Source organism: Salvia hispanica, chromosome 5 (genome assembly GCF_023119035.1).
Source record: "Salvia hispanica cultivar TCC Black 2014 chromosome 5, UniMelb_Shisp_WGS_1.0, whole genome shotgun sequence".
In the NCBI taxonomy this organism is placed as follows: domain Eukaryota; kingdom Viridiplantae; phylum Streptophyta; class Magnoliopsida; order Lamiales; family Lamiaceae; genus Salvia; species Salvia hispanica.
Genome location: NC_062969.1, coordinates 14,139,775 through 14,162,490, shown reverse-complemented (window position 1 = coordinate 14,162,490; position 22,716 = coordinate 14,139,775). Strand labels below are relative to the sequence as shown.

Genomic DNA, 22,716 nt, shown 5'->3' with positions numbered 1-22,716 from the left:
CTTTTATTGGGATAAATACTGTTATTTCGTGGGTATATTTTGGGTATAGAACACTTGGAAATATTTTGGAACCTTTGCTACTTTGGAGCATCTATGGTGATAGCCTTTTATTGGATTCCTTTGCTAAAGCATTATTTCTTTTCCTATTAAATTGTTCATTAAATGCTTTGGTAAAAATCTCTTTTCAAATGGAACCCTAGCCTATGATCTTTGATGCATTTAAGTCTGTTTAGATAACGATCGCCGCATTTATTATACCCTAGATGGGCGGGTCGTTACAGATCAATTGCTAACTCATCATTTAATTGTTAACTACAACTAATTTAAGTTTATAGGATTTTAGAAAACATGTGGTCTACAATTTGCCACGTGTAATTTTCGTTTTTATTATTTAAATCGAAAAAGATAAAAAAAACTTCAAATTAGGGAATGTCAATATAGTGTTTCGAATATATCAACACAATGCTTTGAGAATGTCAACACAATGCTTTAAGAATGTTAACCCATTGCTTATATTGACTATCTACATGTATTATATTGACATATTTTATATAGTATGTTGACATTTCTGCTGTACGAAAAAATTAAAAATTTTCGAAATTTTTTCAAATTTTGACGTCGGAACATATGCATGTAGGATATCTTTTGGAATCCTTATAAAATTATCTTTAATTTGATATATGTTATATGAATTTAAAGTTTTGGGATTTCTTTTAAAAGTTAGTTATAACTAATTTTGTAGTTAATTGACATTAATACCCCTATTGATATTTTTTGGAATTAATTCTATGGCATTATTGACGTTTTTTGTTGATCGTATTGACATTTCAGGGTTGATGATCTATACCTTTAATTTGAATATCTAATGGCTATTATTTAATTGTAGTTAGTAATTAAATATTGAGTTAGCAATATAACACTTCCATGTATATGCGTATTAGATTACTAAGGAGTGATCAATTGTTAACTAATTAGCAATCCCAAACTAAGACTAAATCTTAGCCATTAGATTAGAAGATCTAGTGGTTGAAATAATGTCACATGAATTATATTTTTAATTAAGAAAATTAATAAATAAAATTAGAGGGTATTAATGTCAATTCCCTCTCATTAAAATCATCTTAAAACTTTAAATTTACTTAACTCTCTCGATTTAAATTATTTTTTTGCAAAAAATATATCAAATTAAAGATAATTTTATAAGGATTCCAACGAAATCTCAATTGCATATGTTCCGACGACGTTCGGATGATGAAATTTGATATTTTTTATTTTAGTTTTAGTAAATGTTGATAACCAGATTTTTATCAACAAATATATCAAAAAATCTCAATAAAACTATGTAAAAATCTCAATACCATGTAAAAATTTCAATAAATATGTGTTGATATTTTTTTGTACTAGTGTTGATATTCTTTTGTCATATTGTTGATATTTGTAATACACTATGTTGATATAAAAAAATATTCACGAAAATTATCATATGATAACATAATGACGATATTACCTTTTTGTTGATATTTTGTCTACTATTTATTGAGATTCGTAAGATTAATCTCATCCACTCATTTTAAAATTTAAGGATGAAGATTTGGGCTTGATTTTGAATTAGAGTGCTATAAGCATTAGAATATGACCCTTAGGTGGTGTTCGGTTTCCAAGATAAAATAATACAAGATACAATCTAAGATTGAATTGCGAGATTATATAGGGGGTTAGCTATGACTAATTATCCCATGATTATTCATCTAGGATTGAGTTATGGGGTTGAATCTCATGAACCAAACACACTACAAATTTAATCTCAGATACAATCTTGAAAACCGAACATCCCCTTAGATTACTTGTATTAATCGAAGGTAAATACTGTTACAACTGCTAGTATAGTATGGCCTAAAATTAAGTGTAAAGCATTTTGGTAATTTAACGTGTTCTTGATAATAAGATTTGCATGGAATATAGTAAGGTAGTCATTATAAATTACTACGTAGTATAATAGATTATCTTTTTTTCTTCTATTAGTTTATTTACTTTTTTACCTATCCACTCAACACAGGAACATTAATTTCTTAAAGTCTAAAAAAGAAGTGCATCAGCTACAAAAAGATGAAAAAAATGAAGAGAGTATTAATCAATTAACAATAATTTATTATGAATAAAATTACGAAAACATCCCAAAAATTGACAATATATACGTGTAAACCGTCGAAGCTTGCAAATATTTGGGGTCACATCATGTGTATATATACTACTCATAATAATTATATTATGTCTGCATTAAATTTGAAACATAATTAATTTGTGTCGACTCCTTATATATAGAGGTAATTTGGGCTTTGATTTGGTATACTAAATGATCTTCATTATTCTGAGTTAAGGGATTGATAGAAGTGAGTGATAATGATCAAAATGAAAGGTGCAGTATGTATAGCAATATTGTTTTTGTTGCTGTCTGATTTTGCAGTAAAAAGCAAGGGTGTGGAAATATCATGTGGTGAACAGCAAGGAACACAAAGGAAGATGATTCATGTCCAGATAAAGAAAAGGAGCCGTGGTTCGGGTGGCGGTTCGTCGTCTGCGCCTAAACTATCTTCCTATTCCTTTCTCTCTTTCTCCCTCTTATTTACCTTCTTCTTTGCATAGATGTTCATGCTATTACTTCATTCTGATTTCATTTCATCTTTTTCATTTCATCTTTTTCATGTTATTGATACTGTGTAATAAAGTTTGTTGTACAATGTTTATGTTATTCCTAGATGTCTACAATGTTGTGAAGCCAAAATGTAAATTGGTTTATACTATTACTATTTGAATTGGTTCCTAGAAAATCAAGGTGGAATGGATAAGATTACAGGAGTTCAAGTGCTGGATTAAATCTGTCAATCGGAATTAGATTCAAATATAAATAAATCGGAAAATTTATTAAATTGGAGGATTTCAACTATATGGTTTGACTCCAGCAATTGATTAGAATCAAAGTATAGTGGAGCGTTAGTAATTGAATAAGGGATTCCAATTTTCAACATAAAATGATTATTTTAATACTTTAAGTCTCAGGGATGAATTGTTCAAAAAAAGTAGACTTGATAGTTAAAAAATTAGAGAAATGTGTTAAAAACTTAAAATCAATCAACAACACATCACACAAATGTTAGCACACGGCAACTATACCCTCATTCAGAACAAATTAAAGTGGAAAATAGTACTCCATCTTCATTGAAATAAAGTAGAAATAAGAGGAAAAAAATAAAAAATACTCATTTTGCTTAATTAATGTGTAAATTACGGCTAAAGTTTAAAAATATAGTATACTAGTAGTACATAAGTTTTAGCCAAAGCAATTTAAAATATGAAGTAGAAGGTTATCGCAAAAAATCAAAGGGTTATGTGAAATCATTCAATCCATGCAATCATAAGAATTTTTTATGTTGACTATCATGCAAAATCGTTCAATTCGATTGAGCGCATGAACATTTGATTTTTATTCAATTGACGTGATCACATGAAATATATATGAATCATTGATTTTTAGATGAATTTATGCCATTAGTCATTACACAAGATCGTTTAGTTTGCGCAATCCCATTAAACTTTGAATGCATATGAACTTTTATTTTTCACATGTATTTTGCACTAGCATGCGAAAATCGTGTAATTTGCATTCGATTAAACATGGACACAATTTTTAAAACAATTTCACTTGAATTACAAAGAAAATGCATGGTTCGAACCGGGGATCGATCTAGCACAGGCAAGCCTCACTCCAGCAAAGGCTTAGCCGGGGCCGGAGCCAAAACCAATATTCACCCCACCATGGCTGCCCCTCTTCGTCTGCTAGTTAGTGAGGTTGAAATGAATATGGGTTTGGGTTTGGGTTTGGGTTGGGCTTTGCCTTTGTTGAAGCCCACTTCCCAATCTTCAAATGCATACGTTTACATTATACCTTCTCTCTGTACATAATACTCCCTCCATCCCATTGAAGATGACTCATTTCCTTTTTAGTTTGTCCCAACTAAGATGACTCATTACTTAAAATAAAAACACATTTATCTCTACTTAATTCCCTCTCTCTTACTTTACTCTCTCCTCTCAACACACAAAATAAATTTGCATAAAATCCCGTGCCACCCAAGAAAGGGGTCATCTTCCTTGGGACGGAGGGAGTAATATTCATGCAAATTGATCATTTGAATTTCAATAATCATGTGCAAATCATCCCTAATTATTTTTAGTATGAATAAAATATTATGAATCAATCAAGGAATCTTATTGAATTATCAACGACAAGTACTCTAAATATTGGTATAATTAATAATAGGATTTGTAATTGAATTATTACTATACCATTTAGTGTACTTGGGGTTGACAATTCAGCAAAATTCCTTGATTTATTAATAAAATAAATAGGGATGATTTGCACTATCATATAGAGATTGAAATTTAAAATTATCAAAATATGCGTTGGAACATGTACTAAAATTCAAATCTTAATGCGCCTTACAATAATAAAGATAATACTACTACTGATTTACGACCGGATAGTAAAATTTAATGATAAAATTGTCAAAATTTAGATCATGGTATGGGCCAATTACCAAATATCTGTACACCAGCATAGTGTCTTGTTTGAACATATACAATACAGCTAATGTGATGGGGACATGAATATAAATTACTACCTCCGTCCCTCAAAATTTGCTACACTTTGACCCGACACGGGTTTTAAGAAATGTAATGGAAAGTGAGTTGAAAAAGGACGTGGGTCCTACTTTTAAAGTATTAATTTTATAATAAAATGTGAGTAGGAATGAGTTAGTGGAATATGGGGTCCACTACCAAAAATGGTAAAAGTGAAGTGTATCAAATTTTCAGGGACGGACCGAAATGGTAATATGTATCAAATTTTCAGGGACAGAGGTAGTCGGACATTTGAATAGGATGAACTAAACACATGTCATCTGATGTGGACTTCTCTCTCTCCACGTAGAATTATCATAAATTTATTAGTTGGTGAGATAAAGCTTTCATTATTACCAAACAAGATATTTGTTGCTCTTTGTGGTGTAGTAATTAGATAATTATGGTCCATATCAAATTCAGCATTTCAAAAAGTTGTTGTGCCACGTCAGCCAAAACTGCAGGCCACTTTTCCCCTTACTGTCACACTTCCTACATGATCTCTTCCATAAAAATGACTTTCAGTGAGTGGGATAGGCAGAAGCAGTGATGTTGTGGTTGTTGTTGTTAGGGCTGCTAAAGAAATTTCAACAACAGCTCTAACCTGGGCTTTGACAAATGTAGTTCAGCCAGGGGACTGTGTTAGGTTGCTTGTCGTCATCCCAATTCATACCTCAAGTAAACTTCCATTCTTTGCTCTCTTTGAAAATTTTGCTTCACCATTATTACTATTCTGTAACTAAATGATGGAGTTTGAGATCAATGTGCATTTACCAGTTTAATAACAGTTGAATCATTGCACTGAAACTTCCTTTTAGTGTGCTGTTAGGGAATTCTTCAAAGAAGTTGTGATAAAGCATTGCTCATATTGTTGTTATCTAAATTATTGAGCCTTTGATAGGTAAAGGTCTATGGGGAATTCCAAATTTTCATAGTGATTGCGCCACCGCATATTGGAGATTCATGTCAGGAACTATTGTAGAACAGAAGGAGTATATTGCAGGTATATGCAACCAGATGATGCACCAACTAAACCAAATCTATGATCCTGCAAAGGTGGTTCTTATGTGCTTTCCTCCCTAGCCTTGTTATTGTCTCGTTGATTCATGAGGCCGGCTTACATTGAGGCGTTGTGATAATGTTTGTTGCTGTGTAGGTAACGGTGAAGGTAAAGGTTGTCTTTGAATCCAAAGATGGAGTAGTGGCTGCTGAGGCCAAGAGGACTCAAGCACAGTGGGTTGTATTGGACAAGTAATACACATTGCCCCTTTTTTTATTGATAGTCGAATGCATTCTTGATTGTGTGTTCCATTTCACAAAATTCATACAAATCATTTGATAGGAGAATGGAGAGTGAAGCTAGCTCTTGCACTGAGCAGCTCGACTGCAACGTTGTACTTGTTAAGAACTCTGAGACGAAGGTCCTTAGATTGAACTTGATTGAGCCAAGAAGGCCGGATTCTGTGATGCTTAAGCATTCAAAATCAACTAAGAAACGTTTTATAGTCCCGAATGTGACTCCAACGAGCAGCCCCGAGAGGCTCTCCTCGATGTCAAGCTTGGACAAGTTTGCGTTTCAATCATTCATGTCAGACATTGATTGGGAGCCAACGGTGATGCAGGATTCACCATTAGTGCGGGGGGAGTGCTACTACTACTGTGATGGATCTGATTCTGAGTCAGACAGCGACAACCTCAGCTCTGTCTCGACGAGCATAGGCTCCCAGCCATCCATGGAAGATAACCTTTGCTCAGGTGATGAAGGTGGGAAGCTCTTGAAAGAATGTCTGCAAAGATCCAGCAGTAAAACAATGAATCCAACGTCTGTAACGTGCCAACATAGTGGCTCGAGGGATGTGAATCTTGATGTGTGCAGGAATGTGAGAGAGATGATATCACTGGACAGAAATGCACCTCCAGATCCCCCTCCGCTTTGCTCTGTGTGTCGCCACAAGTCACCGTCCGTTGGGAAACCTCCTAGGCTGTTCACATTCGCAGAGCTGGAACGAGCCACTGGGGGTTTTCAGCAGGCAAACTTTTTGGCTGAGGGAGGTTATGGCTCAGTGCACCGCGGTGTGTTGCCTGATGGCCAAATTATAGCTGTGAAACAGCATAGATTGGGTAGCAGTCAAGGCGACCGTGAGTTTTGCTCTGAGGTGCAGGCCTTGAGCTGTGCACAGCACCGGAATGTTGTGATGCTGATCGGATACTGTGTGGATGATGGGAGACGGCTCCTGGTTTACGAGTACATCTGCAATGGTTCTTTGGACTCGCATCTATATGGTAAAATTTCATGATCAACTTCTTTTTCTACTTTCTGTGTGAAACTTATCTTGGATTGATTTGAATCTGCAGGAAGGAATCAAAGTCCATTAGAATGGGCTGCACGTCGAAAAATTGCAGTTGGAGCTGCTCGAGGGCTGAGATACCTCCACAAGGAGTGCAGAGTTGGATGCATAGTCCATCGTGATTTGAGGCCTAACAACATTCTCCTCACACATGATTTTGAGGCAATGGTAAGATGTGAATTGTTATGTCATCGCATTTTTTCACATTGTTTACACTAACCCTGTAATTGTATGGAAAATTGTGGAGAAAAGGTTGGGGACTTTGGACTAGCAAGGGTGCAGGCGGGTGATGGAGATTCGGGTGCAGAGAGCAGAATCATAGGAACATTTGGTTACATGGCTCCAGAATATGCTGAAACCGGGGAAGTAAGTGAAAAGGCGGATGTGTATGCCTTTGGGGTCGTGTTGGTGGAGCTGGTGACGGGGAGGAAAGCTGTGGATATATACCGGCCTAAGGGCGAGCAATGCCTTACAGAATGGGTACACATCTCTATCCATATTCTTAGAACTAAGTACGGCTTCTTTGATTATATGTAATATGAATGGAGCAGGCGCGTCCGTTGCTGGAAGAGAATGGCCTCTCCAAGCATGTGGATCCTTGCTTGAACAAGTGCTACTCGGAGAGAGAGGTTGAAGGGATGATGCATTGTGCGTCGCTGTGCTTGCAACGAGACCCTCACTCGAGGCCTCCTATGTCTCAGGTAAAACAATCATGCAGATTTCTTTTGTTGAAAAAAGCTACTTCGGTTTATACAAACTTGTGCTGAATGCTTTGATTGTGTGCTGCAGCTACTTCGGTTGTTGGAAGGTGACATTTCGATGAGATGAAATTAAATGTGTTGGAATTCAGCTTTGAATGCGTAGATATTGTTGAACTTGTGATAAAATAGACTACAGTTCAAAGCCCATTTTCCTTTATTTGATTGGAATTTGGCAAATAGCCTTACAATTTTTTTGAATTAGAATATGATTAATGCTATTGGTGGGTTGTTAGTGTAGATTTTAATATGCAAAATTGTATAAATAGAAATGAAGTTGGCGCGACTCATGAATGTGAATCCCTACAAGGAGATCAAGAATCGTCTTCTTGAATTCAAAATAGGGATGTATCTTATTTTGAATGATATTATCAGAATATTTAGCATTTCTAACGCCTTCAACAACTGATATCATAAGCTTTGTTTTCACTTTTCACAATGGGCTAATGAAACTGAACCAATATGCCTTGTTCTACCTCCACGTCGAGTCTTCTAAAACATTCAAACAGGCTGCACTCAAAAACACAATCGAACTTTGCTATAAGAACCTAAAGAGATTGCTAAACTCTTTAGCAACGCAAACAGAAATGCAAGCCAAATAATCTGTCACGTTTCAACCATAACTCTATTATCCAGTTGTCAAGTCAGCATTTTCATTTCAGCCACGACACCTACAATGCAATACAGGCATCCTCCTTTTTTCAGCCACAACTAAATGTCCAAAAATTAAAATAAATGTAACCAAAGACTACTATATACTTATGTCATCTTTTTAGTTTACATACAGAGAATATACTGAAACAATTTAACTCATACAGTTTATTGTTTTATAAAAGTAAATTCAACACAAATTGTATCGAACAATATCTGTATTGGCTTATGCTCCACGTCTCCACCCTTCCCTTCAAAATATGGATTTTTTACAATTAAAGAAATATATATAATACAAATACGGTAATAGCACGACTAAATAAATATATGGAACCAAATAAACAATACTGTATCAGTTGTATATCTCTGTGATCGACATGTTTCTTCAGCTAGTTGAAATTGTACATTTGTGTCGTTTGCACTGGTTCTATTCCCTTGAGAACACTCTTATTTTAGTTTTATTTCACATACTCGTTCATTATGTCATAAAATGAAAATTGTATTAACTTGGTAATGAAATGAATATTTGATGTAATAAAGGAATATTGTAAGAAGCAAATTTAGAAAGAGAACTATACATTTAATAATTATAGTACAAAATGCACAGCTCTATATCCTCTTTACAAGCTGCTGATTAATAATTTCCAGTTGTAATGTAGTGTGGCTAGTTAAAATAATAAACGAATTGCTATATGGACATGCTTTCAGAAAATTGTATGAACACCGGCTGCATTAACAACAAACTGGGAAAAAAAGGTTCCGGCCATATGTGAGAAATCTCAGGAGAAAACAGCATGGCAGACGCTGGAGGAGGCAGTGGAGTCAGTCGACCTCCTTTGCACTCTTAATCACCTGTCCCCCAACAAGAAGAGACCATCCATCAGGTCAAGTCTGATATTTGCACTTCTGGCTCATACATATATAGTACTGTATTTATTATCAAGAATCATGAGAGCTGTGGACCATCAAAGATATATGCTTAGCACTGTCCGCACGCAAACTCTCTCCTCTAATCTGTAACAAAAATCATATTCAACAAACCCATAAACTCTATGGAAACTGTGTTCAATGCGATGGATCAACAGTGTAGTTTCTGTAATTCAGTACCTCATAGGTGGAATCAGGAGAAAACCACCTTAATAGCACTCCAAGATGTACTACGGCAGGTATTAGCTTAAACAGTAATGGTGTAGTCACCTGTGCATAGTATTTGTAAGAAGAAGGAAGCGATTGCGGACATAATTGGAAAAACTAATAAACAATGTATCTAGAAGAGTAAGTGCATAATACACCCATGAAAGCCATGCCTCTACTTGCTTGACTAGAGGATCAACAAATTGGATATTGCATTTTCCAGAGACTTCTAAATTAATATAAGTTCTTGGACTACTTTTATCCATTTCATATGAATAAATATTGTTATGCCATGATCTAAGTCAATGCAACCATATGTAAGCTATGTTAAGCAGATATGCCAGATAAAAGCATAACATATGTTTGAAAAGTTATGTGAAGTGCTCCATGACATATCAAAGGCAATGGAAAACATGAATCTTAATGAGCAGTAGAGACCCTAATAGATCATTTGTCTATGAATGAGAAGAAATACGCTACATGGGATATTGCCGAGGCACACAGCTAAAGAGTCTAGCATACCAGACTGAGTGCTGTTGTCCCAAGAAGCAGCATGTATAGTTTACCCTGTAATTCATCACCTATGTTAGTGGTGGCTCAAACGAAGGACAATATAACAAAATCAGGCTTTCATCGAAAGTTGATAATACTTGAGAGTATTGAGCAATAGATCACCAATTTCTTACAAGAAAAAGACAAAATTGTTCAAAGTTAGCATATAATGGATATGCCACTTCACAATTAAGAAAAACTCAGAAATAAAGAAACACCTCGATCAACTTGAGGTTTGACGCTCGACTAAGAAGAACAAAAGCAAATTCTCCAATTTGTGCAAGAGACATCCCAACCTGCACATGCATATGACAAAATTTTGCAAGTCAAACAAAGATTACCAACATTTGAAAAATTAACACTAGAAAGTTGCATACAAGAAGGGAAGTCTTGTTGTTGTAGCCAAATCCTCTCACGACCAAACTGAACACAATTGTTTTGATAATAATCACCAAGATAACAGCTGCCAGTAATATATCAATGTGATTCCAGAGAAACTGGACATGAATTAGCATTCCAATACTGGCTAGAAAAAGGGCAGCAAAAAAGTTCCGGATAGGCTCCACCTACAAAATAAAGAGTCAGATTGAAGAAATTCTGCATAGTGACAAGTACGAGCACAATCTGGTACCAAGATCCCACATGACAACAGTTAGAGCTAAGGAAACATGAACGAGTTAGCTTAATGACCCCTAAAGCTAGGGGTTCATACACACTAAATATTCGAATAGCAAGTTATGTTCTTGCAGGATAATTGTCTAAAAATGAAAAATAATCTCATGATAGACCCATTGGACGATCTCCAATACAAAAGAGCAGCAACAGATCAATAATTAGGTTAACATTAAATATTAGGTGCAAGACAGCCTCAATGGCCTCAGTCAGACTTTTGAGAAAAAAGGAAAAAAGTGCAACTTTCTCTCACTCAATCTTGTAAATTACCACTATACTATAGGAAGTCAAATTGTAGTAATAGTTATATGGCCACTCAGCACTTAGTCCTATTTCCAGTCGGTGATAAGTTCTAAACCTAAGGGACAAAAAGCTTGTTGGCACTCTTCTTTCAGGAAGAAAAGTAAACAATATCTTCAAACAGATTAAAGCAATTAGCACAATTCAAAGAGAGTAATGCCTAGCACAGTTGGAAGAGAGAAATGCCTAGACAGCAGAACTCCAAATTTAGCTACCCTGAAGGTCATATCACCATACCTTGGCAAAAGGCATGTGTGCATCTCTACCATCTACTTGAACTGCCAGTTTCTACACTTGTTTGCAGAAAACCAAGCATCTAAAACATTATTTTATCGAAAAGAGTGTTGGATCTTTAAAAATTAATTTCATAAAACAATTAGAATCATGCACTCATCACCAACAGCAGAATAAACAAATCCAAAATTTCACCAACCACACACCTAAGTCTAAGACCTAACCATTTCCATGTATATTACTAAAACTTGAAATTCAAGTCTTCCTCCCAGATAATAGAAAAGGTATGAAAAGAAGAAAGGTAACGGACTCAATAAAAATAAGAAATAAATTTGTAACAGAAGCAACCATAGAGGAAATTCCAGTTTAGTAATCAATCAATACCACATTAGCTCTGTGTGTGTGTGTGCGAGAGAGAGAGAGAGACAAACACACAGGAAGATATATATGGTGGAATAGAATACCATGCAATAATAGAGAAGCCATACCTGTTCCAGAGTATGATGAGCATGATCAGTTGTTGATATCATCAGTCCCGCAGCAAAGGATCCTAACTCAAGACTCAGACCCAACTTATCGCTACACTGGAACAATATAGTTCACATTACATGCATTTATCAATAACTTTGCAGTCAAAAGGCACATTGTCTGGACTAGTAACTAGATTTCGAAAGGAGACAAATTGAAATATACTCCCTCCGTCCCTAAAGAATATGCACTTTGGGTTCAACACGGGTTTTAATGTAAAATTGGTAAAGTAAGAGAGAGGTAGAGAGAAAAAGTAATTAAAGTATTGCTAGTGGAGAATGGGTCCCACCTCATTAGAGAGAAAAAACTTTTCAAAATCAGAAAGTGCATATTCTTGTGGGACGGGGGGTACTAGAATTGCATACAGATTACCGAAGAAAATAACTTGATCAAATAAAAGTTCCAATCGCCAATAAGTAGTCAAACAAGACAAATTGGGAAGTGCAACTAACCCAAGCAACAAGCAAGCAGAGCGCAACAGATGTCAATTGGTAGAGTTCATTAGTCTGCAAAGAAGACTTAAGTCAAATATCAGCACAATGTGCATGCAACACATTTTCTCAAACGCAAAGGCACCTGTGATGATAGACTAATCATCAACTTCAGTAACCGAGGTATAAGAGTGCGGGACAATATTGCCAATATGGTCAGGAATGTAACCAACACCACCAACCTGAACATGGAAAGTAGAGTCCCATAAATGATAATATAGATCATTGAAAAGAAAACCCCGGTTTCATAAAGGCTTCCAAGTGTTTCTAAGAACTACAAAAAATAGTCTAACCTCTAAGCATAACCTTGCCACAGAAGTCAGAAAGAGTAAGAATTTGTTAGATTTAATCACTCAAAGCTGATAGTATTTAATATTTTTGATAAAAAAAACACGGAGTATATAATGGTGGGAATGATAGAACATCTGCAGGTAGCTTCATCATTTTCTTACTCATTACCAACTAAAATCTTTTCAGCATATCAGTTCCAGAAGTTGTTGCAAGTATCATCAATGCATAAGTTAAAGACATAGAATTATATATCTATATTGCATGCAAATCACCGAAACAGGAAAATTCCTCTGTATGGTCTATTGTCTTACAGTTTTGTCATGGAAACGATTCCTTGAAGAGCACCAGAAGTACCACCAAGGATAGGGAGAAGAGCAAATAGCAAACCCACAGTACAGTCCTGGTAAACCAGAGGGATCTTTCAGAATTTCGCAAAGCAAAACTCGTTGCAAAATATGAACTTAATTACAAGAAATGTTATGAAGATCTGTCAGTATTATGTTTATGTGAAATGGTCAGTCCGTCAGATTTTAGAGAATTTAGGCTTCAAATTTAAATGCATAGGTGTATCAAAGGAATAATCTTAAGCAGAGACAAACCTGCAGAACAAGGGTTCCAACAGTAACCTGCCCATATAACGTATTGATACTATTCTTTTCCATCAAGAATTTCAAAACCTGCAAGCAGGATATTGCATCAGCTTGAATTAAGGGATTGGCAGAAGAAAGACATGAGTTCCGTTATATGCATGGCACGAGTCATACAATGTTGTCCAGATTCTTTAAGGTGAAAATAGACAGCAACCACACACTCATTATTAATACATATACCCATGTATGTAAAAAGTGAAACTTTCTTATCAGAATGGAAGTACTAAGAGAACTCTATCTTCATTGGTTCGTGTCCTTGGTGCAAAATAAATGGTTTGTTATGGAAAATTTTAGTGATGCAAAAGATCTGTTTCCACCGTACACAGCCACAATATCTTTGAACTCAATAAGACAAAATCCATATTCATCAGGAACTAGAGGCATAAATTGGATATTTGTATCATCAGAAGATGTCATCTGATTGCAGCAGCGATGTCTTGGTATACTCTTGAGGAAAATAGTTAAGGGAATTACTTTGTATGGGAACATGGATCCCTTTTAAAGGTGCCTTACAGTGTCTAAGAGGCTAACCAGTGGGAGGACTAGCCATGTACAATAACATAGACCTCTTACAAAGATTCATTACGGCGTCTAAGAAAGTACATGAATATTTGTGATTCCCTCGCCTAATGTCAGTAAGAAGATGAAGTTTCCTTTAAGCACATTATAAAAGTCAACTCTACTTCTGACATCAAAACATAGTGACAGCTTCCTCCAAATTCCAAAATGAAGTTAATCTCTTCATATCCACATTCTGATTATTTTCTCTGGGAGAGAATCTAACCCCTGGCCTTTGAGGAGTTATGTGATTGTGAAAATGCATAGAATATTTGGTTCTTTTACCTTGAATATAGCTTCAAGATTGGTACTATTAGCAAGAAAAGAAATTACTATTATGAGCTTCAGAGAGCATGAAAGGAATTATTCCCCAAACTAGTGTTTTAAACCATAGAGAGGAAAAAGGACTCAAAATTAAAACTCCATAGCTGAATCATCTTTAATCTCACAAATTAAATTATGCTCAAGATTACAAAATCAAAGGGAGGTTGTACCACTGCCGTTGAAGACATTGAGAGGAACACACCAACAAAGACACCTTCAGATGCTTCCCCACCACATAACTGCAAATATATTTACTTATACATATTAAAAAGTAAATAAAATGAAAGGACTAGACAAAATGAAATGAATAGACACGAAAAGATTATTTCATGAATAGCACTGGACCATAAAGGAAATCCCATAGATCAGGTGAATGACATCCTTTGAATGTTAAAGGTTATCACTAATGATATGGAACTATGGAAGGACAAGGTGAACCATGATTCTGTATCTGTATTTTCCCATACAACTCCTAGCATCACAAAATGAACCTCCATAGTAAAATTAAATTGTTAGCATACAGCTAATGATTTAATCAATTAAAATTTTCCAGTTTACATCAATACCTTTATATATATAGTGATAACGAAAGTCAATAATATCTAAGGAAGTTAGCTTCATTCAACATTTCGTATAACAGAGTTGTGATTGCAAAGGTGCACAAATATAAGAAACAGGGAATAGGGAGAATACCAAGGCTGTTATTCCACACAAACACATAAACAGAAGTATTTGAAGCAACCCGCCGAAGAAAGCAACTGCTCGCACAACACGAATCTGCATTATCAGTTAAATTTGCTATCAATCTTTCAACGTTTCGATTTTTTTTCCATTGCATTTTTCTAACATCACCTAATAGCATGAGAGAACATGTAAATTTAGATAATAACACAACCAACCTTCACAACTGAGAATTCTAGCCCCAGTGCAAAAAGAAGAAAAATAACTCCAAACTGTGCCACTGTTTCAACCTGCAGGGACATACTATGAGCAGTTAGAACGAGGTCACATTCTCACAGGAGTAAGAAAACAGCAAATATGCAATAATATTATGCTCAAACATAAAGGTGGTGCAAATAGCAACATACTTGAACCATTTCACTGACAATACTAAAACCTCCAGGTCCTATAAGGGATCCTGCTAGTAAATATCCAGTTATAACCTGCAAGGTTAAAATTGCAGATCATCACAGAAATCCAGAAATCAGCAATACACCAGGGATAACCAAAACATGGAGAATCGATGGATAAAAAGTTTCCAAGATCAGCAAAAATAGCATAAAGTCTATTGGGAAGCTTACTGGTTGTCCAGCACAAGCAAAGGCAATTCCACCACAGGTTGCAGAAACAATTACAACAACTAGATCAGATATGAACCTGTGGACCAAAAAAAATAATATTAGATTGCTTATATAAGATTTAAATGACGAGTATGGGTACCTTGGGGAGAAACTCAGATATCTAACCTTAGGTCCAATTGTAAGATAGGAAATTTCGACTTGCGATTGGACATAATGAAGACATTGTCCTGCACATAATTTTCAATGGCTGGAAATATCTACCTCAAACATTTCTAGAAAGCAGAACTTGCAATTATTGAAAATAAATTTATTGCAAACCCAGAGCAACAAACTTAACAAATGTTGGAGTTTCAAATGAAACTAATAGCCGCTGAAATTTTTAAAAAAAAGTACCTTGCTATCTATCAAGGTTGGAGTCTCTTCAGGTTGATTCTCAGCATCAAGAGTAAAAACATCATGGAACTGAAATGACCTAATATAAAGTCAGAAAAAAGTATCAACCAAAACCCAACTTTGAATTTGCTGTGTCATGGAAATAAAAAATAGTACTCCAGTACTCAAAAATAACAGCAGACTAATGAATTTGGAGGATACAGGTTTGGGAAGCATACTTTTCATCTTTTGTCTCATTCTTCTTGGGCTTAACCCTGGCAACAGTTTCCAGAACTGCCTGAGAATTTTAGAAGTTTCAGTAGGGACAGTAGAGACAACCAAATTAAAATTGGAGGCAAAAGAAAGGGGGGAACACTAAAAAACAAAATATGTTTTACATAATGCTCTTGATGTTTAGTCCAGTTTAGATAATAGATATTTGAAGTAATGAACTTGATTGAAGCTGTTTTTAAGTTTTAACTCACATATTCATATGACCGAAACACCATTGAACTCGTGAGTATTATGCTTTAACTCCAAAAGAACATGAGCAATTCAATGCTATGTAAAAGCAAACTAAATTGTATACAGTGGCATAATCATCTGAAATCCCCACGAAGCAAAAGCAAATCTAACATCAGCTTTTGGCCGCAGATCTTCATTATATCTCCAAGCACCTAAAATTCTATTTCTCGAGATGCCAGAAATATAGTGCTCACCAAATATTAGTTCAAGAAGGCACTTAAAAAATCTTTAACGGCATTCACCCTTTCCAAATAGCTAAGTATATCTTAATTTATAAATAATTAAATATAAGCATGTTCCAACATAAGAAGAAATTATAAGGCAAGAAAGAAACCTGTTGTTCATTAACACTGTTGTTGAAGCTCCCGTGATCTTTTACTGCAAATTTCAGGAAGATAGAGTGTGATCACAAACTCAAGTCATATGTTTCCTTCCAAATAGAAATGCATATTCCTACTTTACGAGATTCAAATAAGCTCCAACGATTAAAAACACATCACTCAAACATCAAACATCAAACAGGGATATATTTTCCCCAATCACCAAACTGACCAAGATTTTACCAGTCTGTCAAAGAGAAGCCTAGTGTCACATCTCCATCTTGTATTAATTTCATTGCTACCTCCTTGAACTTATTTGCAGTATATTAGTTTGAAACTTTAGGATATGCTATACACATTTTGTAATTGTTGTTCAAATGTTGACATCAATATATCATGAACTTTAAGCCCTAAAATAGCCTCTGACCAGCATTTCTTTTAACATGAATCTACTGCAAAAGAATATACACAAACACTGAATCTTTGAAGATAGTCAAAAGATTTATATGTATGAAATCAAACAAGCCAGAAATGGAATAAAAAAACACTCTATTATTAGTACATGCAACACAGAGGAACCTAATCTACACAACACAGAACACAAAATTGAATGAAAAGCAAAACGGTATAAAAGGCAGCATTAATTGACAATGTAGTACAACAAGGCGAAACAGAGAGTACAATCATCAGAGATCTGCACTAACCGTCGGTGAGCTCATCAGTCTCGTTGAACTCTTTCTCCAATGCGTGATCAATCATATCAGCAAGAGTATTTTCCTTCCGCAATGACGTATCGTTTAGGGCAGTAGCGTTAACTCCGTCGGTTTCGGGCATCGAATCACCGGCGATGAGCGGCGACAAAAAGAAATAGAAGAGAATGAGGAGCGCAAAAATCCGCATCTTTGGAATTTACTCCGTCGGAAGTGGAGATGGAGAAATAGGTGCGGTAGATAAATGGCTCCGGGCGCAGGTCAGCAGAGACGGCGGAGGTGGAGTGAATTGCATAAAAGGAGTTTCTCAACTTTACTCATCCCAGATACTCGGCGCTTGAGATCTGCGAAACAGAGTAGGTTGGGATTGGATCCACGCGGCCCACGGTGCGTGTGATCGACGCGCCGTCTTCTGCGGTGGCTGTTCCAGGTGTACAATTTGCGCCACTTTTTTCAATTCCAAAGGAACTTTTGGTTGAAGCAATCTTTTTTTTTTAGTATACAAAATCGCCAGAATGGATTCGTGTGTTTATTATGAGTAATACTCCATTTTATTATTAATGCATTTTCATTTGTGTGATGCTGCATTTTATGAATTAGTATCTCTAGATTATGTGTATAGAACCATTTTATTCGTCGCTTTAAATGTCACTAAATTTGCGAAATTACACACAATTTCTAAACATGTATAGTATTTATTATTCCGGCACTTTTTTAAAATTTTGGACATTTTCATCAATTACATTAATTCCAATAATTAATGTATTACCAAATTTAATTAAATACTCTATCAGTGGTAGTCGAATAAAATATTATTTGAGTCGTTTAAATTTAGTATTGAATTAGTTATAACAAATATTGGTTTCGGTCGTCAAGAGAATAATCTATAATAAATCTAAGAAGAATATTCCAAAATTGATGAAATCATGCAACAAGTAAGAATGTTAGTGTAGCCCGAAAGATTAATGCGAATAGCATATGAATAGCCCCCTAAATTTAGTTTCTAGGGGGCTAGAGTTACAAATTTTTAGGCCATGTTTGGTAGGGGTGATAACTCATCTAGGGATGACATAAAATTTCATCCCTAGATGAGTTATCACCCCTACCAAACATGCCATTAATCTGTATTAATCACATGCTAATTTTATCTGTTAATAGCTCGATTAGCCCGCACTCGATTAATTCATAAGCCGAATAGGGTTGACTAAACACGTTGGTGATCCGATTAACATCCCTAACAACAAGTTTAAAATGTTTTAACAATTCATATTTTGATTATAAAATAAACCTGCATTTAAAAGCGGACGAAAATGAAAAACCACCACAAAGTTTCAATCAGGTTAGCAGGTTGGAAGAGTTCAGAACTTTGAGTAAAAGTCAAGCTACAATTTTTTACCACCAAATCTCAATTCAAGCAATTTCAGTACTTTTTATACCGAGTATTAAGACCAAATCACCTAACATTTGACATAAGCAAGAGAAGCTACAAATTAGACAGTTTCGACAGTATTGATTTGGTAACAAGAGTATCAGACTTCTCAACAGCCGCAGTTAAAATAAGCTTGTGTGGCTTCAATGATGGAGTACATTTGTTGATTAGGCATAACACAAAATTGGCAAACTTCAAAGACTTTGAATATCTCTTACTATACTTGCAAACCTGCTCAACGAGTTGATCGACCGAGTCTTGAATCAAATGAACATTATGATCCAAAATGTTTCTCCATAAGCTAAACAACGACTCTGTCCACACTAGCTCCTCGCCAATCAAACACCGGTGGCAGGGAAGGCACACGAATCTCAACACGTCTTCATCTTTGGTGAGGAGTTTTTGGCAAAACGCAGAAACATGAGCTGGATGCAGGCATTCTCTAACTACTCTAGTGAGCACATCGCAGATGGGGCTATTTATACCATCCTTTCGTAGAATTAATGGAAACAAAAGAGCGTACTCAGCAGCCTTTTGGTGAGTCTTGCAGTAGTCTAACGTTGCATTCAACAGGACACGAGAAGATGGTTCATTCAAGACTAGAAACTTTGGGAGGAAAACAGAGCACAAAATATGAGATGGCCAATCGCATTCATCAGCTTCAATTCCATCCGACAAATGAGACAATAGAACAGCTGCAGTTTCATCATCTGCACTCCATGGCTCAATCAAATTCAAAATCAATAAACGCTCTCGTCTACCACCAGAGCAAAGTTTGCGAATTTCCCTAGCTAACTCCACAGCTTTCAAATTACTATCGATATGCAGAAGCTCAGCTTTCAACGATTTCGCCACTTTTTCAACTTCAGTGTCAATGTTTGATTCATCCTCACCAATCTCTACCATCACAACATCCATATTTTTGTGTTTACTCTCCTCAACATCAATAAGCAAATCATCCTCATCTCCTCCACTACTACCAGCCAAGGGCATTTTATCGCTTAGTTCATCAACCGACATTGGGAGCCACGGAAACACCGATTCACCATCTCTAGCAGCATCCCTGAGCCAATCTGGCATCATATAGAAGTCATCCTCTTCAGTTTCCTCTTCGGATTCCAAATTCAAATGAGAAAGCCATTGATAATTAGACAAAGATACCAAGTCAAGCAGCTGTTGAGCAGCTTTTTTTACCCAAAAATCCACCCTTCTGCCCTCACTCAGCAAAACCCTAGCAAGTCTACACAATTCCCTTGTGCAAAATCTCTGATGTTCGTATGCAAGAAACGATAAAATCCGGGCCTGAACTACACTAGGCAGTGTCTCAATACACATAACCCTGATCATCAAATAAATACTTTTTTTTAACAAAACTAAGAGCTTTATCAAGTATAAACATAAAAGAACACATTTTGACACACACATTCACCTTTTTTCTTGTGGAGAAGAATGCTGAACAGAAGAGCTGTCTGAAGGTCTCATAAGGAGGGAGAGGAAAGATGTAGTGGAAATGGGAGGGGAGTTCGATGCAGGAGGATTGAACATTTCTTCCAACCATTTTGAAGCTTCGGTCTCGGGGCATGTCGAATTTAAGAAAACTTGCAACAGTGGAATCCAGGGTTCCATGTTGATGTTTTCAATTGATTACCACTGAAGCGCAGCGAGGACTAGATTGAAATAAGTGAAATTAGGGTTTTGAATTAGGGATTTCAGAGTTGAAGTACTAAATCATAGTCATAATCATGTTAACTGTTAACTTTATCCATAGAAACAGATCAGATGATTGTATAGTAGCAGTACATTTAAATACCTATTAATTAATATAGAACTAGTATCACAGCTATTTTATTTTCTTTCTTACTTATTTTATTCATGAAATAGTAAATTTTATAAAATGAAAAAATATCAAATATATAAATAAAAAATTTATTATAAAAAATAATAAAATCAAACAACTTTCAAAATAAATAAATAAAAATATTCAAATATATTGATTAGTGACTTTGACAAAAATATACATACGCATTTTTATGAATATTATGATAATTTAAATTAAAGTACTTATAATTGTTTTATGAATACTCAACTTTATAATATTAATAAATTAATTACAAATTTAATAAAAGAGGTATGAAGTGTATTGATATATAAGTTGGAGTGTGATAGTGTAAAAATAATAAAGTTTATGTATTTAACAAGTTAAGGTGTGCAAATATAATGGAATTTGCTTATCAATATATTTAAAAATTAAATAGGAGTATCAATTTTTCTTAAGTTAAATGATTAATTTAATTTTTGTCTCACTAGTTTATCGTGTCAATGAGAGTAAATAATCAAGTTATTTACTAAAAAAGCCCTTTGGACGATATAATTTTGACAGTGGTATCTATAAAACTAGTTGGAGTACGTGAATGAATCGTGGGTTGTCATCTTGATTAACCAAAAGCCCAACAAGAAAGTGTGACCAAAATCTCATAATCCCTAATAAGTAATACCCTATGTAGGCACACAACAATTTTTATTCTTGTCTCCTCTGATTACTAATAGTAAGTGCAACATTTGCTATTGTTAGAAGATATCGCATAAAATCAGAAAGAATATATGAGAAAAGAGTTAGTAATCAATGTTGAACCCTTCTTAAAGACCGAACTAGAGAACAAATCTTGGCCATAAGATCTAGTTTTTTGATGAGATATGTTGTTGTGTAAATTTTTTTCGCTTCATTACAAGCCAATTTTACTTCATTGTATAGGTTTATTACTTCATTCTGTACGTAATACATTGAAACTACAACATGTTTTTACTTGCTTCAAGTAGGTTTTGAAATGATTTAACATATGCTTCGTTCGAATTCATTGACATGAGTTTTTACTTTATTCACATTAAAAAATGCAATTTATTCAAGTGAATTTATTACTTCATTCAGAAACGTTATTACTTCATTGGATAAGGTTTTTACTTCATTCCAGTAGGACTTCAAATGCTTCTACACATACTTCATTCATATAATTTATTATATTATTCCATGTGTTTATCACACCATATCAGCGTCGTGGCGGTGGTGATAGATATTGTAAAGAGAAAGAACGGCACGCGACGGCGAAACCTACCAGAATGAAGTAATAATCCTATTAGAATGAAGTAAAAACCTACCAGAATGAAGTAATATATTCTGGAATAAAGTTAAATATTCGTAACGTGTTAGTATGACTTATTTACCTTCGGATGAATAAAAATAGACTAGTGATGAAGGAGAAAATAATTTATAAATTTGTGAATCTCATCCATAAAAAAGTAGATCTAAAAACCCTAATTTGGTATGGTTCGGTGGTTCGATTTTTAAGAGTGGGTTTGTGGATAATGGGACTCTATGAGAAAATATTCTACTTAGAATAGAGGAGTAATTATTGTAAATTAGGTTTATCATATGTGGATATTGTATAGTCTATATATTCTTGTAATGCCTCCGTCAAAATTACAGTGAATGAGAATAATCCAATTCTACCGATCCTTTGTTTACATGGCCTCAGAGCAGATCGATCTTGGCTCAAAAAAACTTCATCATAGCCGATAATACCTTTCCCGACCCTTCTCCGACCAAAACCAACCCAGAAATCAGAAAATCAGACCCTTCTCCGACCAAAACCAACCCAGAAATCAGAAATCAGACCCTACATCAAATATGTCAGATTCGGAGGATACAAAATCAATTCCAGAACAGATAACAAGCCTACGGAACAGCAAAAGCATCACTGTCGCTTTTAAACTAAATGGAAAGAATTACCCCCTTTGGTCACGATTGATCAAAGTGAAGATTGGAGGCCGATGAGCCTACTCATACATCAAGAACGACCCACCGAACCCAGGGAGCAAAGGGTTCGATGAGTGGGA

At 35.2% G+C, this 22,716-nt stretch overlaps 3 protein-coding genes across 3 annotated transcripts; 1 reads left to right on the top strand and 2 right to left on the bottom strand.

The window, feature by feature from the left end:
* The first annotated feature begins 3,813 nt into the window (after positions 1-3,813).
* Positions 3,814-8,176, top strand: LOC125189479 (inactive protein kinase SELMODRAFT_444075-like). Its single transcript, XM_048086752.1, has 9 exons — positions 3,814-3,952; positions 5,203-5,355; positions 5,579-5,733; positions 5,834-5,928; positions 6,020-6,960; positions 7,033-7,193; positions 7,278-7,505; positions 7,577-7,726; positions 7,815-8,176. Exons 1-9 carry the CDS (start codon positions 3,814-3,816, stop codon positions 7,851-7,853), a joined length of 2,061 nt encoding a protein of 686 aa, XP_047942709.1. The 3' UTR covers positions 7,854-8,176.
* Positions 8,177-8,993: 817 nt separating this feature from the next.
* LOC125190937 (K(+) efflux antiporter 4-like) lies at positions 8,994-17,919 on the bottom strand. Its single transcript, XM_048088362.1, has 21 exons — positions 17,391-17,919; positions 16,701-16,744; positions 16,081-16,139; positions 15,863-15,941; positions 15,635-15,696; positions 15,470-15,545; positions 15,257-15,331; positions 15,068-15,139; positions 14,862-14,945; positions 14,339-14,407; positions 13,236-13,313; positions 12,948-13,036; positions 12,431-12,527; positions 12,307-12,360; positions 11,815-11,910; positions 10,498-10,686; positions 10,339-10,416; positions 10,091-10,135; positions 9,542-9,631; positions 9,398-9,448; positions 8,994-9,286 (listed from the first exon to the last, which is right to left on the bottom strand). The coding sequence occupies exons 1-21, from the start codon at positions 17,584-17,586 to the stop codon at positions 9,257-9,259; spliced, it is 1,713 nt and encodes a 570-aa protein (XP_047944319.1). The 5' UTR covers positions 17,587-17,919; the 3' UTR covers positions 8,994-9,256.
* An 818-nt stretch (positions 17,920-18,737) lies between these two features.
* On the bottom strand, positions 18,738-20,530 carry LOC125187532. Its single transcript, XM_048084139.1, has 2 exons — positions 20,255-20,530; positions 18,738-20,164 (listed from the first exon to the last, which is right to left on the bottom strand). Exons 1-2 carry the CDS (start codon positions 20,449-20,451, stop codon positions 18,880-18,882), a joined length of 1,482 nt encoding a protein of 493 aa, XP_047940096.1. The 5' UTR covers positions 20,452-20,530; the 3' UTR covers positions 18,738-18,879.
* Positions 20,531-22,716: the final 2,186 nt, after the last annotated feature.